This window comes from Gekko japonicus, unplaced genomic scaffold (genome assembly GCF_001447785.1).
Source record: "Gekko japonicus isolate JY-2015 unplaced genomic scaffold, Gekko_japonicus_V1.1 scaffold2031, whole genome shotgun sequence".
Taxonomy (NCBI): Eukaryota; Metazoa; Chordata; class Lepidosauria; order Squamata; family Gekkonidae; genus Gekko; species Gekko japonicus.
The window spans coordinates 25,460-43,013 of NW_015159776.1; the positions used below are offsets into that span (position 1 = coordinate 25,460).

At 40.6% G+C, this 17,554-nt stretch overlaps 1 protein-coding gene across 1 annotated transcript in view; it reads left to right on the plus strand.

Annotated features, from left to right (window-relative positions):
* Positions 1-17,554, plus strand: part of RB1CC1 (RB1 inducible coiled-coil 1) — a 120,300-nt gene that overhangs the window by 17,985 nt on the left and 84,761 nt on the right. Inside the window, exons 2-7 of the mRNA XM_015406869.1 lie at positions 2,599-2,720; positions 7,844-7,969; positions 8,631-8,757; positions 8,838-9,008; positions 11,909-12,111; positions 16,753-17,188. Of these exons, the coding sequence (XP_015262355.1) occupies positions 7,899-7,969; positions 8,631-8,757; positions 8,838-9,008; positions 11,909-12,111; positions 16,753-17,188 (1,008 nt within the window). The 5' untranslated portion in view covers positions 2,599-2,720; positions 7,844-7,898. The remainder of the gene's footprint in view (positions 1-2,598; positions 2,721-7,843; positions 7,970-8,630; positions 8,758-8,837; positions 9,009-11,908; positions 12,112-16,752; positions 17,189-17,554) is intronic.

Genomic DNA, 17,554 nt, shown 5'->3' on the forward strand with positions numbered 1-17,554 from the left:
CATTCCAACTGTTAATTTTTTGTTTATGAATCTCTAAAGGGATCGTTTGAAACAAATATAAGAGTTTTGAAACCCAAAACATTTTCACCGTATTAATCTTGGCTGTTATGGTTAACATCTTCCTTCCCCATCTCTTCATTTCTTTCAATATTACATTCCATACTCGATTATAATTCTTCTCTACCATCTTGTTAATATTTTTAACTATATCTATTCCTAAATACCTAAATTTCTTGACGCCTAAGCCTATTCCTGTCCACTTATGTATGTCTCTCCTTTCCTCCATTTTAACATTCATATACATTATTTCTGATTTTGTCATATTAATTTTTAATCCTGAGTTTAGTTCAAAATCTTCCAATATAACTTTTATTTCTTTCATCCCTTCTTTCAGGTTAGATAAAACTATAATCATATCGTCTGCAAACAAGTTTAATCTAACTTCTTCCTTACCTAAATGGCAGCCCTCTATTCTTCCAGAATTCCTAATACGTTGGGCCAGTTGTTCTATAGCCATAATAAAGAGGGATGGGGAAAGTGGACATCCTTGCCTTACTCCTCTCTGAATTGAAAATTGTGGAGTATGTTCCCCATTAATTCTAACTACCTCCTCTATATATCTATTGTATTGCCTGTATAATTGTTTGACTGATCCCATGTTTAGCCATAACTGTCCATAAAAATTGATGTGAAAGTGTATCGAAGGCTTTATAAACATCTTATGGTGCTCTTTATCTGATAACCACTGTTAGATTAACATTTGCCAAAGATTGGAAATCTAGGCTAATACCCAGAACCAAGACTGGATGGATAAAACCCCACAAAAGTTCTTGTACCAGTTAACATATCTTCATTACAAGAAGCCCATAGTATAAAGAAAATAACTAAGGAATTAAATGTTTTATTTGACAAAATGAAAACATCCACAACTGACATTTGATTGCCTAAATTATAACATACAAATAAATAATCTTTCTTTTATATTTTCTTTTTGTATGTACTTTCTGTACTTTTGGTATATAAAACTTTTAAAAAGTACATAGTATTCAGTCCATTGCATTATAATTCTGTGACATCTCACTTGCTGGGAATGATCAAGTATTATAGTTGCTAGTTTAGTCAGGAACTGTGTCTCAAAGGTATGCTGTTTCTGTATTTGGCAGTAGATATCCTGGCTGGTAGCCAATGATACACCTGCCCTCCATTAATTTTTTTTTGGTGCAGTTTCCAACATCTCTTGTTAAAAAGCAAGCCTGGGAAAGGTCTCTGCTTGAATCATCCAAGAGTTGCTGAAGGCTTTATTTTTGCTAGTGCTGGCCTTGATGGAGTTATAGATAAGGCAGAAAGTGTGTGGGTCCTTGACTATGTTTTTAAAAGTCGTTTTCTTTTTCTTTCTCTTATACAAACAAAACATAGCTCCCCCCCCCCCTTATTTCTACCTCATATCTGCAGTTAGTGTAATCTGCCTTGTCTTTCACTCAGGTCTTGCCATATTTATATGCTATTAGCCATCTGTGACCATGATCTGCAGATCTCTAAATCTGTCAATTGGGGCCATGTGGAGGCTAAACATATATTTCTGTACACTTGGGGCGCTCCCCAGGTGTGCAGAAAAATCTGATTTTTTTAATTAAAAAAAACCCATGGCAGGGGTGAGTGAATGCCAAGGGGTGGGGGAGGTGGGAAGAGAGCATAGGTGGGGTGAGTGAATGCAAAAGGTGGGGGCATAGTGTGCCAAGGGTGGTGGTATATGGTGATAGCAGCAAGAGTGGGGGTGACTGAATGCCAAGGGTGGGGGGTAGGTGGGGATTGCTGCAAAGGTGGGTGTGAGTGAAGTACTGGGGTGGATGGGTAGGTAGGGAGAGCAGCAAGGGTTGGGTAGACTGATGGAGAAAACGTGGGGAGGGCAAAAGAGATGGGAGTAAATTGACAGATAAGGGGAATGGGAGAAATGGTGGCAATAGGTGGGTAGGTTAACAGAGAAGGGGGTAGATTGACAGAGATGGGGGTAGGCTGACAGGTAGGGGAAGGAGGAGAAAGAAGGGGAAGATTGTTAGAAAAGGAGGAAGAGGGAAGAAAGCAAAGAGCAGGAAGGAATGTACCCTCTCTGCAAGTTTTTTGTGAGTCCTCACTTGTCTACTCTATTATTTCTGTTGGCTTATTTTGTTTCCAGCCAAAAAAAGTCCTTGTCCTTACCTTTTAAGCACTGTGTGACCTTGTCTCCGTGGTGTTAAGCTTCACTGCTTTATCAGCTTCCTGACTGCCTGCTCCTTGTGTGTGGACCTTGTTCTTGGCACATAGTTCCTTGAGGTGAGGTTGTCTTCAGATAAAGTTTTTGAGTTTCCAGTGCAGAAGCTGATACTGACAAGTGTGATATTGACAAGGACTGTTCTGTTCCCCTGAGTGATCCCTACTTCTGTAAATAGCAGTCTGGAAGACAACAGGATTCGCACACTTGAGTAACTGTAGAACTTGTCTTTGTGCGTGTGCGCATGCACACACTTTCCTTTAACATGATAACAAGAAACAACTTCTGTGCTGGGCAAGCCCTTAATTGAAAAAGTAATTACAACTTCATTGTTTTTCTCCCGCTTACAGGTCTCTGATGCTTCGTGTTTAATAGAAATTTCATTCTCTTGCCAAAGTCAAATGAGGAAAAGAAGAGGTTTTGCAATCCAGCCGCTTGGAAAGACCCTTGTACCTCCATGCAGTACCTGAAGGTACCCTTTTCCCCCCTTCAGGGAAGTAAGGATTCAGGTTAAGGCTTGTCACATATGCTTCAAAATAGCTTATTTTGTGCATTTGTCATAATTTTTTCTAAATCTTGATGGTCTGATGCCTTTTATTTAAAACAAACAGCTGTCTCCTGACTATTCAAACAGGGCCGTGTGTAACCCCAGTAATCACTCACTTAAGTTTTTGAAGTAGGATACCTCCTTGTCTATGGAGGCCCAGATCACAAATATTGCAAAGCTGGCGTTATTTCATCTACACCCAGTGCAGGAACTGGTCCCTTTCCTGTCCCACTCCGATTTGGCCACAGTAATCCATGCAACAGTCACCTCCATATTGGATTACTGTAACTCGTTTTATGCTGGCCTTCCCTTGAGACTGATCCAGAAACGCCAACTGATCCAGAATGCAGTGGTGCGAGTCCTAAGAGAAATGCCACATTCAGCACACATTCGATCTGTGCTGCACCAGCTGCACTGGCTTCCAGTGAAGTACCGGATCAGATTCAAGGTGTTGGTGGTACTGACGTTTAAGGTCTTGAGCTGTCTGAGGCCTGTGTACCTTTGGTACTGTCTCCTCCAGTATGTCCCCCGAAGAGCATTATGCTCTGCCAAAAACAACCTACTGATGGTCCCCCGCTCCAAAAGACCTCCTGCTGTCCTCGACCAGGGCCAGGGTCTTTTCAGCCCTGGCCCCTGCCTGGTGGAACTCTGCTGAATTACATCTGTGCCCTCTGGGACCTGATGCAGTTCCGCAGGGCCTGTAAGGCAGAGATGTTCCAGGCCTCTGGTTGAAAACAGCGATGGATACCAACTTGGCTGGCACACCCTTTCCTTCTCCCCTCCACCCCCTCCTTCCCTCCCCAGTTCTGTCCCATTGTTCACAGGGAGCGGTGACATAGTTAAGAAACACCAATTGTGAATGGTTTTATTTAAATTGACTACTATTGAACTGTTTTATTTTGGTGTATTTTATCTTGATGTAAATTATTACTGTTGTTCATCGCTCAGAGCCCAGAGCATTCAGGGGCAGAGCAATTCACAAAGAGAAATTATAAATAAATAAAAGTAAATAAGTGGAAGAATGATATAATACCTCACAGTGGGCCTATGGGGGGGAAATTCTGTTTTGAGAAGCACTGTTGATTTTCTCTTAGCATCTGCTCTGCAGAAGAAGGCAAATTGGTTGAAATGATATGTACCAAGTTTGTGGTTTCTGCCATTGATTTTAATCAATTTAAAATGATTTTACTATGAATCTTTCAAAAATATGGTTTGTTATAACATTTGCAGTAATTCATAAATCTGAATTTTGATATATAAGTTTATTCTAAAAGAAAAAATTCTGCCACCTCTTACCAGTTCATTAGTTATGTGCAGCTAATATAAATCAGTACTAAGATGATAGACTTACGTAAAACTAAATCAGAAAGTTACGAGTGGAACTGTGAAAATTTATGATAGGGTGGGTGGGGGTGTGTGGCTGAAGGAGGCAGAGAAGCCTTCTGCTTCTCTTTCCGCCCTTTTCCAGCCTTTCCCTGGTTCTTTCTCCTTCCACTCAAAAAGAGATATGGTACAGTAGGATGGGTATTGTTTGCTTCATTCATTAAATGGGATAATACACAAGAGGCTTCTATGTAACTGGCAAACCCCACCTGTTCCCATATGACCCCTGGTATCTTCCATTGAAGCCCTGCTCTCCTTGACCATATCTTCAGAGGTAAGGTGAGTGGCCACAAGGAACATCATTAGCTCAGCACTGGCAGCCAGAGTTTGTAATACAGAGTTTGTAATAAGCCAGTTTGGTGTAGTGGTTAAGTGTGCAGACTCTAATCTGGGAGAACCGGGTTTGATTCCCCACTCCTCCACTCGCACCTGCTGATGTGACCTTGGGTCAGTCACAAGCTCTGACACAGCTGTCCTTGAAAAAGGGCAGTTTGTGTCAGAGTTCTCTCAGCCCCACCCACCTCACAGGGTGTCTGTTGTGGGGAGGGGAAGGGAAAGGAGTTTGTAAACTGCTCTGAGACACCTTTGGGTAGTGAAGGGCGGGGTATAAATCCAATCTCCTCTTCTTCTTCTTCTTCTTCTTCTTCTTCTTCTTCTTCTTCTTCTTCTTCTTCTTCTTCTTCTTATCACCTTTGTTTTCCATTATCCAGCACTGATTTTTTTAAATAGGTCTTTGGTAGCATTTGATTGCTGTTTAATTAGAAATCATTTTTATGGCTGACTGCTGCTTCTGCTTTCTGTTACTTTGTTTTATTGTAATAGATTTTTGAAACTTTGAACAGACAAGACAGTCCTGAGAAAAGCCCAGGCTTACAGAAAAATCTGAAGTCTTAAAAACTACACATGATCTGTGGTTGTTGGTTTAAAAAAATAGAAGCAATGCCTGTAGCTTTAAGAAACTAATGGTTTCAGAGGCCGTTGGTAGGCAACCACAACTTTCCAGCCTTGTTTCCAGCCAGCTTTCCAGCCTTGGTCTCACAGGAGGAGGTGGGGAGAGAGGAGTCAGGGGCTTTACCAGGGCTTTTCTGGCCTTTGAGGGAGAACATTACTGGGGCCAGGCCCAGCAGCAACCACCAAGCAACTTGCATGACTTACCCAGCCCTGACTGCTTGCTACTGTTCAACGGCAGCCACCTGACAAAAGGCAGCATGGTGTAGTGGGTAGAGTTTCAAGTTTGAATCCCCACTGTGCTGTGAAAACTCACTGGGTGATCTTGCATCAGTTACATGCACTCTGTGTAATGTTACATTATGTTTTGGTTTTTTTAAGCCCCCCGGAGGGGATTTTTATTGCATTTTCTATAAACTACAAACTACAACGAAAAAATAGGGAGGGAACATCTACATCTAAGGAGACAGGAAAGAAAACCACTAATAACTAAAACCCCAAGAATAGGAGATCATTACATCAGCTTATATAAGTGTTAGTCTACAATGCTTACAATGCATTGAACATAGTCGATTAAGCTAAATTATTTATCTTTTTAACCATTTTTAACTGTTTAAAGACAACCCCAAGAGCATCATTTATATCAAATATTTTAAGGCACCATTCAGAGTCCTTCAGCCTTCACTTTGCTTTATCTTTTCTAATCCTCAATTGGTATTCTTGTTTAGGGGCAGCTGCCCCCTTTTCTGAAGCAGAATCCTCGCTGGAAGACACAGAGTCCAGTTCACCGCTAGATTTGCTGTCATCATCTTCTTTAGCGTCCTCATCTGGTTCTCCCAGTTGCAGTCTCAGGAACTCACGCTCATTTCGGGGGGGAACGCAGTTCCCCCTGGTGAGGTGCAGGGGGCGGGGCACATGACGAAGCCCCGCCCCCTGCTTCCGGCTGCCCCGCTTCCAGCCCTCATTCAGCCAGGAGGAGGCAGGAGAAGAGGGAGGGTAAGTTGCTTCCTCCCTGCCTCTCCCCACCCATGCCTGCCTGGGGCCAGGGAGGGCCTTGACGGGGCTTCCTCGCACTCCCGCTGGCCTTGCAGGTCCACTGCCGGGCCCCTGATGTCAGGGGGTGTGGCATATGCTAATGAGTTATGCTAATGAGTCCCCCTAGCTCTTTTTCTACGAAATGACCCCTGCTGTGGTTGCTTTCAGGATAGAATCCCTCATGTGTCTCTTCGAGAATCTAACCACTATCTCTCCAGGCAGATTATTTTTCTTAATGTAGACGGAATAGGCCCTATAGACCACATCCATTTCGCTTATAAGGTATTCCGCTTTTAAGTCTGTAACTGGAGCTAATGCATCGCTCAAAAGTTGCTTTAGATTCTCGTCTTTTGCTTGGAACCGGAGGACCAGGTTAGCTTTCTCCATTTGCAGTTGTAAAAGTTGAGATTCATCCGAGGCTTGCTTCCTTTCCAGCATTTGCACCTTTTTCTTGACTTTTCTAGAGTTGGCATCTATTTCCTTTACTTTCTCAGCTGTTTGCTCCGTCTTTTTTGTAGTTTCAGACTAGGTGTAGTTTCTGACTAGGTGCGTCTACCAGCGTGTCACCATAAACCGGAAGTTTCAATGTTACATTATGTTGATAAAATGGATGAGAGGAGAATGATGTGAACTGCTTTAAGTTCTCATTGTGGAGAAAGGTGAGGTATGAATGAAGTAAACAAATACCAGGATAGTCAAAGACGATGGACAGATAAAGGGTAGAAGAGTGGGTGGGAAGAAGAAAAAGAATTGGGGAAAGGTGAGAATATGGGGGTTGCCAGGAGGAGGAAAGAGGAAATAGTGTTGGGAGGGGGATAAATGGGAACATGAAATGCCCCCTGCAAGTCCTTGTGGGTTCCCTGCTGTGCAGCTTGGACTGGCAGCCACCACAAGTGGGCCATAGTTTTCCTGTGTAGAGGCTGTAAGGGGGAGAGAAAGCTGAAGACGGGGGGATAAAGATATAATTTATACATGTCTCAGACACATCCAAAAGACTATAGATGTGTTAAGGGAATAATCCAGTCCTGTGACTGCATGGAAAGAGGCTGTAGAGTCTTAGATGCATACACCTAGGCTTGTAAAGTCAGTAGATTCCACCTGTATTCTTCCCCCAGGGTCAGCACATATAGAACCTTGTGTAAACCACCCACATCTCCATAAAGGCATGGGTCTGTGATAGTTCTTGTATGTAGGTCACTCCTGCTCAGTCTACACCAGAAGTGAAGCCTCGTAGTTGTTTTTGGCTGTGTTTGTGGTGGTAGGGAGGAGAGATAATTCTATAATATGGGCTGCTAACAAAAACAGTACTAGAAGACATGGATTCTGTATGCAACACTCTAGAGGTTAGAAGAGGCTAGCAAAACTGGCTGCTAAATGGCCTCATAAGTCCTCTGACTGCATGCCAGTTGCTGGATTTGGAGTAGCACACCAATATCTCTGATCCCTTACAGATCCAGGATGTGGTCATCACTCTTTGTAAAGGCACATACACCATTCCATGTGCACATATTACTGCTCTATGTCTTTGGTCAGTGACTGTTGCAGGGTTTAGGGCATAACTGTGCATCTAGATTCCTTGGTCTTTAACACAGAAATTCTGATTTGTGCCTTAAGTTGTGCTTTTAAATTGACAGTGATTTTTTTGACGTGTTCATGAAACCAATGCTTTGTTTTCTTTACAGTTCCTAAATAATAGAGAGTCAAAGGTATAAACTTCAGGAGCCTAAAAAAGTCACCATGAAATTATATGTATTTCTGGTCAACACTGGAACCACCCTTACGTTTGATACAGAACTTGCAGTACAAAAGTAAGATATTCTCATCTGATTTTTATGTGAAGTCTGTTGCTAAGTTAATATCAAGACTGACTTATCCTTTATCTCCAAGTTAATTTATAAATTGTGGATGTTTCCCAAGCACTGCATAAAAGCTCTGAGACTACAGCTATAACTACCTTTTGATAGTGGTCAACTTTTATTGGGTTTGAAATGGCTTCTGGGGAGGAGGGGAAAAACTGAATGTCCAGAGTCATCAGTGCCTTTAGATGATGGATTGCTGGATGCAACTCGATGTCTGGAATTGAAATTTAAAGCAAAACTGTTGTCAGAAGGTGCTTATAAATGTAATTTTACCACTTTTTTGTAGTACTAAAAGAGCATCAAAAACTATGGGATAAGTACACTTCTCTGTTGCTCTTTATATAGATGACATCCTGTAAATATTTGTAGAGCTTTGCTTGAGATTTTTCATCTTCTGCTGCTAGCTGTTTAAGGAAAGAAGACCAAGAAATTGTCTTGTGCTTCTACTAAAACGGCTAAGGATAGAATGTCAGTGCTATTGGAGAAACAAGGTGAAGTCACTTTCTGCCACTGATAAGTTTGGGTACCTGATGTTTAGTGTTTACATAAATGAGGTTTAAAACTTCTGTAAAATAGCAGTGGATGAAACTCAACCTTTTTATCATCTTAGTGTTGCCGACCTTAAACAAGCAATTCAAACCAAGTACAAGATTGCTATTCAACATCAGGTGCTGGTTGTCAATGGAGGGGAGTGTATGGCAGCTGACAGGAAAGTTTGTAGTTACAGCGCTGGAACGGTAAATATTAATTTTGTTTTCATTCTTGTCAGAAAGAGTCTGGAAAGAAACGGGAAATAATAGGTTTTATTTTAATACAGGACACAAACCCAATTTTTCTCTTCAACAAAGAAATGATCTTATGTGAACGTCCTCCAGCTATCCCCAAAACGACATTTTCAGCAGAAAATGAGATGGAATTAAAAGTCGAAGAATCTCTTATGATGCCTGCAGTTTTTCACACGGTAGCTTCACGGACACAGCTTGCTGTGGTAAGCAACATCAGAAGCTCTAACAATTGGCTGCATTCAAACAGATGAGCAGAATTTAGTTCAGATGTTATGTGAAACCATGTTTTATTTTAACTGTGGCTACCTTGCAGATAGTCATTGAAATCCTCATTTGCCTTGGCAAACTTTGCCATTATCCATGAAAAAGTGATGAAAAGCAAGAGAGGTTTTGATTTAAAGCTGCTCTGTCCAGGTGTTTCTGTAGCCCAGAAAGTGTGTAAAGCTGAAGCAAGGAACAAGCTGGGGTGTCTGCACTCGTACATCATGAAAAACTGTAGTTAAACTTCAATGTGGTTAATAAATCAGGTTAAAACCCTGGTTTCAGATCCTGATACTACAGATCCTAATTAACTGTGGTTAGCAGGGTGTTCCACATTTGAATTGTTAGCCAAATTGCTCTATTATTTAATAAAAGATTGGGGAATTATGATATTAATATGCAGTTGGCATAACTATAGGATCAGACTTGTGTATACCAGAGTTAGAATTTCCGAGAACCCAGGAATAGACAAAGAGCCTGGTTGGCTAAAATAAGGATTTCTTTACTACATATTCTCAAGCGCACAAACAGTAATTAAACATTCACACACACAATACAGACCTAAGGAAGCAGAGGTGATTGATAGCTAATGGAGGGGATATGGGGTGATACTACCTGTTCAGATGTGCAGAGGTCCATGAAGAAAGGATGGTGGCCTAAAACCCAGAGGGTTTCAGGGGTGGATTGCCATTTTGCATCATGGCAGACAACACACGGTCTGAGACCATGTTGGGATATACCCAGCGCAGACCTGGGGGCTGGTCTCAGATGAGAACAATAGATTTCCTGGACCAATGATGAGTCAGGATGGGCAAGGCCTAGATGTGACCAATGAGCTTCCAGAGAGGCAGGGTCTGGATTTAACAATAGAAGCCAGGTGCTGGGTAGCTACTTGAATGGATTATCTGACCACTAATGATCCTGCCAGGGTATTTTGAAAAGGCTCCCAAGTATAGACAAAAGGTGGGCTGAGTCCCTGATTAGCATCTGGAAGGATTGCTAAACATTTGAATGAATTATTGGTTTATCCCGGTATCCTGAGGGACAGAGCAAGAAAGACAAAGAATTTACACATAGACACAGGACGACACAAAAGGGCTGGGTGAGGTACTGGAGAGAAGAGGACTATTTGCCAGGTGGCCTCTGAATACAAAATGTAGATACTTCACCTGCTGGAACTCATTTTTATAATCTCTGCTGGGTGGAGGGGGGAAGACTGGAGGCTTGCTTTGGGGCCCCTTTTTCAGAGCTGTGGCTAGCTCTGGGTTTCAGAACCAGGAGTGCCTTCCTTGGCCTGAGTTTTGTGGGTTTCTGGGTCAGGTTAGAAAGTGGGATCCCCCTGCTATTGGGGCTACCTGAGAGTAAAGGCAGTGCCTCTGGCAACAGAACGATCACCTGCCTAAACCATACTTCGTTCAGGAACCATGCTTTTAATTAAATTAAGCCTTAGTGTGCCGAAGTTGGGAATAAAATCATCCAGTAATATTAACAGCTCTATAGTTTGTGATATACTAAACTTATTTTGTATTGTATATGGTGGTTCCTCTTCATAGGGCAGTATTTCTGACCATTCTAATGGTGACTCAAAGAAGATTTCTGGTAAAAATTAAAGTGCTTATTTGTACAACATCTGGCTAACAAGATCACTTATACTTGGTTAGGAGAAAGTTCTGTCTGTGTTTTGTATTGTATGGCTTGTTTTAACACTGATTGACTTTGCTATAGTTATATGTTCTTTCCTTGTTGGGTGCCACTGAGGAGTCTAGTACACATTGAATAAAACACAAAGCCTAAGCAGCTGCCTCTAAGTTGCCAACCAAGCTGCTACATATAAACATAAGCAGGGTATGATGGAGATAGCCATCCCCTCTTGTTTTTCTTTGAGATACAATAATTGGTGGTGTACCGCCTCTGAACATTTTAGCTGTCATTGCTAGTAGCTGTTAAAAGATGGTGATGGTGATTTCATCCTGTGGCAATTAATTTCATAAGTTAATGATTTGCTGTAAGAAAAAGTTCTTCCTTTTTGTACAGAGCTTGCTGCCAGTCAGTTTCATAGGATGATCTAGACTTCTATGCCTTTTAGGAAGATAATTTCTCATACCAAATGAAGTCAGTTTATTAGGGACACCAGCAACAAAACAGACTAGTGGGTAGTCAGTCTCTTAAAAGATGTTTTTGATGCATCAGATTAAATCTTGGTATTTATCTGCTCCTGTGTCTAGGATTATAGTTCACTGTGTTTCACATATGTTCATTGCCCATTCATTACAGATTAGCAAAGAACAAATAGACAGAGGTTTTCCAACAGTGCCTTCAGTTGCCCTTCCAGAGATTGGTAAATTAGCGTTCAGTACAGTATGTAGCCCTCTGATTTTAAAATATGTATATATTATATATACATAGTAAGAACAGCTTGGGGAAGTTCAGTGGGTGTGAATTACGAGCAAAAGTGTAAATGGTTTGCCTGCTGTAACTGAACTCTTTTCTTGCATCTGCACAAATTACTGTGTGCTACTTCCACTCTCTTCCCCATTACACCCTAATATCTTGCCTTTTCCTGATGTGTCTGAAAAACACAGAAGCTGGAAAGGACATTGCTTTTGGAACTCTGGTGGTGTTTAATTTGTTTGATTTCATTAGAAATTTGCCTTTGGGAAAAGGCCTTAACTCCTAAGAATCAAATTTTTCTACGTGAGTATTTAGTAAAAGTTTGTTTTCAGTATTCCATATTTCATCTTCTGGAAATGTCAGCTGTTTTGTGTCAGTTTTGCAACAAGTAAAATATGAATGGCTGAAGAGTCAACTTATTCATTTTTAATTTGTTTTTCTTATTATGCAGGAAATGTATGAGATTGCCAAGAAACTTTGTTCCTTCTGTGAAGGTCTCGTCCATGATGAACATCTTCAGCACCAAGGCTGGGCTGCCATAATGGCAAATTTGGAAGATTGCACATATTCCTACCAAAAGCTGCTTTTCAAGTTTGAAAATGCATATTCAAATTACCTGCAGTCCATAGATGATATTAAGCTGAAACTTACACAGTAGGTTTGCCATTAGACTCATCAATAAGAAGCTACCTCTACACAGTCACTTTACTCAAAACTAAGGTTTTATGATTTTGTATATTTATAGTAAATTTTATTTAACTCAGTAGTAGTTCTCATTTGTGGGGTTTGGATGCCAGTTGAAATAATAAATTGGGTTTGTACTCTTAAGAAATGCAAGCATTTCCTATGAGATGACTCAGTTGCATTTCTATGCAAATACATAGAAGCTGTTTTGCACTATATGCTGCCCTTGATGTGTTTGATAAACTTCTCCATAACAACTGACTTAATTATTTATCAAAGCTTTCTGTTGACCAATACCCACTATGTGCTTGGTTACTAAGAGCTTTGAGATTTGGGTTTCATACTTGTTCTGTATGGATTGTATCCAGGGTACCAGTACTGGAACTGCATGTACAGAACAAATCCCATCCTTCTGCTGCTCATCATGCCTACTGGGGAACCTCCGGGAAGGATATTGGTTGCACTGTGGTGGTCTGTAGTGGAATGGCGGAACTGGCAAAACTGCCCTTTTGTTGGTGGAAACAGATTTAGATGCAAGTCATCTAAATGGGTTTTAGGACATATAATTAAAGAATAATGTTAATTAATTTCCAGTCATTTTGTAAACTCGTGTTTTGAAAAAACTGAATTGTTTTGTAGACAACATTCTGTGGAAAATGCACACTGGAAAAGTGCTGCAAAAATAAAGCTTGTATCACTGCTTAAATGTCAATTTAATATTATGCCATATATTTTATAATTTAGGTTAAGATACCTATCTGGAGTTATTGATTAGGACAGTTTTTCAGATACATGCTAAATAATGTTGATAAAGCATTTTTGAAGAAATGTGGGCAAACCACTTTTCCAATGGTTTTGGATACGTAAAAGTTACACTTTGGATTGGAGATGTACATACTTGGCTGAGACGAAAATTCATGAAAGATAGTTTTACTGGAAAAGGAACAGCAATTCAAAGTTGTTCCTGATCTCAGTGCAGAGTGGCTAAATATAATAGCTGGTATCAGGAATTGCAAAAACTGCATCAACATCGATCACGTGCTCTTTCTCATACAACCTGGGGGCCTGCATAGAAACTGAAGGAATTTTTATGGTTGGAAATCATTCACAGTGAAACCACTCTAGCTTGGCTGAAATGGGGTAATGAAGATGAAAGCAACAGTATGTCAGTTCTGCAGAGATTCAGCATGTTTGCATAAGAGCTTCCATGAGATGCCGTTAACATTATTGACTGAAATGTTTAAAACCCCATCTTTCCCCCCAATATGTCAAGCCCAGGATGACAAGCATCACTGATGCAAGGGATTTGGCAATAAGCAATATTAAGAAAATCTGTCCTCAGTGTGCAGGAGATGACCCAAATACTACCAAACATGGGTACATTGGTTGTCTATGATAATGCTTGCACAAAACATCAAATTTGCGGTTACCAGGGCTAGGGCGTTTTCGGTGGCGGCTCCTACCTGTTGGAATGAGCTCCCAGGAGAGATCCGGGTCCTGCGGGACTTGGCACAGTTCCACAGGACCTGTAAAACGGAGCTCTTCCGCCAGGCCTTTGAGTAGGAGCCGCCGCCACCATCTTTACGCCACCATTATGACCATCATTCCATCCCTTTATTCCCGCAAATAGACCATCTTCAGAGCGGGTACTATTGGGGGGTGCGAGATGTTCCTGGCAGAGGACAACGCTGTAGGGATGTATATTGTCGCTGTTATATATTGTTATTACTGCTGTTTGTTGTTTCTAGTATAAATAATTCTAGAACCCCATCTTGAATTTTATAGCTAAGTATTTCTGGAGCACCGTAAAGAAATTTTTAGCAAACTGTATTTATTGTATTTTATATTTACTGTATTGTTTTAATGTTTTAACTTGGGCACTTGTGCCCCTTGTGAGCCGCCCTGAGCCTTCGGGGAGGGCGGCATACAAATCCAACGATAAATAAATAAATTAATAAAATAATACAAAAAAGTTCACAAATCCACTACGCAGATGCTACTCTTGATGAAATATTCTGTCTGATAGACAGGTGAAAGCCTTGTTGTGTTGTTTGGAAAGCCTGCTGGAGTCAGCAATTTTAATGCACCTGCAGATCCTTTTATGGAACTTTGTATGAATACAGGAAGGCTCTTCCACTGGTACAGAGAAGTACCAATTAAGGCTGGTATGAGGAGACTTTTGAAACACTCTCAAGCAACAGACTAATGGAAAAATTCAGTGTGAGTTCTCATGGATTGGCTTTCTAGATGTGCCTGTTAACAAGGCAGACTTAGCATCTTTCCTCTCAAATTATCTTGTTATAGATGCTCCTGCAGGAAAAAAAAAACCCCATAGCTGCTGGTTGATTTCAAGTGGAAGTCCAAGTGCAAATTCCAAACCCTGTTTGCTACAGGCAAATAATGAGGAAGCCTATGCCAGGCTTGTGTTATACTGTCCCATGGTCTTCGAACATGATATACAGATGTTTTGGTGCTGTTGCATCTCAGCAAAGTAAACTGTGATGAAGGCAGACACATCCAAATGTCGCATGCATATGCCATTGCATCAAACCAAGGGGAACCTCTCTATATAATAGCAGGATGTGATATAGTGTTTTGCTTTGCTGGACATAGCAAGAAGACTTCAGGAAGTGTCCAAAACAGTCACATTCTCCATTAACCCAGGAATGGAGAATTAACAATTAAAGTATTGAGGGATGCAAAAAGTTTCTGCAAGTTGTGCTCTGTACCAGAAACTAACTGCTGTGATGAGGCCTGAATTAAACTGTTTAACAAGCGTAGATAACTGGAAGCATTGCTTTTCATACCTGAGATTTCTTCTTCAGTGAATGAGCATGTTACCAAGCCATGGTGTGGAAGCAAGACACCAATCCAGCAGCTGTTTTGCCACCAGCTGAAACAATGGGCTGGAAAGTGGGAGATGCCCCAAATGCATATCAGTTTCTTCCGCTGAAGATCCATATAACTAACTTGTGTTGTGTGGATGCAAAGAAAGATGTACATTTCATAATTGGTTCTGCACAAAGGATTATGTTTTGACATGTACTGAAGTATGCAAATGTGTATGAACAAATTTGGCGGAATGTCAAGTAAACGTAGTTTTTTATGTGCAGAAAACACTTCACTTGTATTGTACTGAACATTTGTATTGCCTTGCAGCTAGTTACAGAAGTATATCAAGTTCCTCCATCTTTTAAATAGTCATGAATCACGTGCTATATTGTTATACCATGGAAAATTTTGTTGGTCTTTAAGGTGCTACTGGATGTGAATTTTGTTCTCCTGCAGACTACATGGATACATTTTTTGCTTGATTTAAACAGATACTTTATAAATGTATCCTAAAACTCTTCTCAGCTAAAAAGTCCATGAAATAGTTTTCACTTAAATATATTTAACACATTTTCTTGTATGTTAATTGTATTAGTGAGTATGGAAAACATAGTAACAGACACAGAACCGTGTTGGTATTATACTTCATTGAAAAGTTATGGTCACCAGCCATCTCAGTCTCTGCCCAATTTATTTTTGTTTTTGAGGATTTTGAAGTTCAAAATATAGGCTGATAAATAAGACTTAGTTTCAACATACTTTTCAACCTTTGGAAAAAAAAGTGGTTTGCCTACTTATCCTTAAATCCCTTACATTAACATTTTCTGAAAATTTTCCTAATCCTATTATTTGATCAATAGTAGTAAAGCTTCAAACATTCATGCAAAGAATTTCCACTTATGCATGGGAGTCGGGTTGAGCATCTCTTATTTCTTACCATTTCCTTTCTCCAGCTGCAGTCCCCCACATCATGTTTCAGAAGATCCTTCAAGAAGTTGAAAAAAGAAGAACATGACACTGAGTTGCTGCCGATTCATGGTGACCTCCTTCAAGAAGTTGAAAAAAGAAGAACATGACACTGAGTTGCTGCCGATTCATGGTGACCCCTTCCATGGGGTGTTCCAGGCATGAGATGAGCAAAGGGAGTTTGTCACTGCCTTCCTAGGCGTAGCAGCCAGTCTTCTATGGTGGTCTGCTGTCCAAGCTCAGACTGTGGCTGTCCCAAGCTCTGATAAACTTACCCGAAACTGGGCTAATCAGGCTGCTTCTGCAACCAGAAAGAGATAGGAAATCCCTGTTTAGGCAAACAAAACTGCTGTTTGTTCTAAATTCTGTTTGCTGTTTCATGTATGAATGTAACCACCATTTTACAGTAAAAACATAGCGTAATCTGATTTTTTTTCAGCATGGAACCAACAAATAGTCCACAGTGCTTTGCTGATAGAACATAGCCTTTCTGCCTTCCTCTTTCCACTGCAGACCTCTGAAAAGTTATCCTGAAGTTTGTGCATTCTCTGGAACTGTGTGGTGTTTGGCACAGGGGATTGAAATAGAAGGGAGAACTCAGTGAAGGACCCCCTTCCGCCTGTTTTTTGCATGAATGGAAGTGCTTAATTGCAAGGGCATGTTTGGGGCCAATCTTTCATTTTATAAGGAAAGAAGTATCCATCTTTTGAAACAAAAAACAAAAAAATGACTATAATTAAAATTATATTATGAATGCCACTATTCATTTGCTTTTGTTTTATACTTAGCATTTTTGTATGTTCTTTTTCCAAGTTTAGGGGCTGCTGTTTCCATAATGGCCAAGATCCCACTGCTGGAGTGCCTAACCAGACATAGTTACAGGGAATGTTTGGAACGGCTGGATTCTTCTGCTGAACATGAAGTGACAGAAGGTGAAGACACTGAGAATGAGAAGTCAGCTGAAGTGGTGCTTTCTCCTGACATGTTTAAAACGAACAAACAATCACTGCTGTCCTCATGTTGCAAATCAGTAGAACATTCAACCCTAGATGGCACAGTTTCTGAAAAAATGAATGAAAATAAGGAAGCCAGTCAAAATCCTTCAGTCCAGGACAGTGAAATGTCAGCAGAGCTGGGAGAGAGTGATCTACCTTCTTTCAATGTTTCTCTATTAGACTGGATAAATGTTCAAGATAGACCCAATGACGTCGAATCCTTGGTCAGGAAATGTTTTGATTCTATGAACAGAGTAAGTTAACACATTTAAGAATTTCATGGCATCTTGTTCTGATGTGTTGGATTGTGGCTTTCAGTCTTTTAAAAAAGATATTTCTGTTAGTAATATAGTGAGAAGTTCTTAGCTGGAACTCTGAGTCAGGTCATCTGATAGCCATGGTGGTATAGCTCTTTCTGTCCCCTCTTTTCCTTGAAAAGAGCAACCGTGGTTTGCAAAGGAATCAAGGCTGAAATGGTCATGAATTACAGCTTTTATTGCATAGCATTGTCATTTGAAGATGAAGAGGCATCATACTGAATCCCCCCCCTTCCCATAAACAGATCAGACCATTTTGTCATAATGGGTGAATTTTACAGAACAGCATTCTGCTAATGCAGT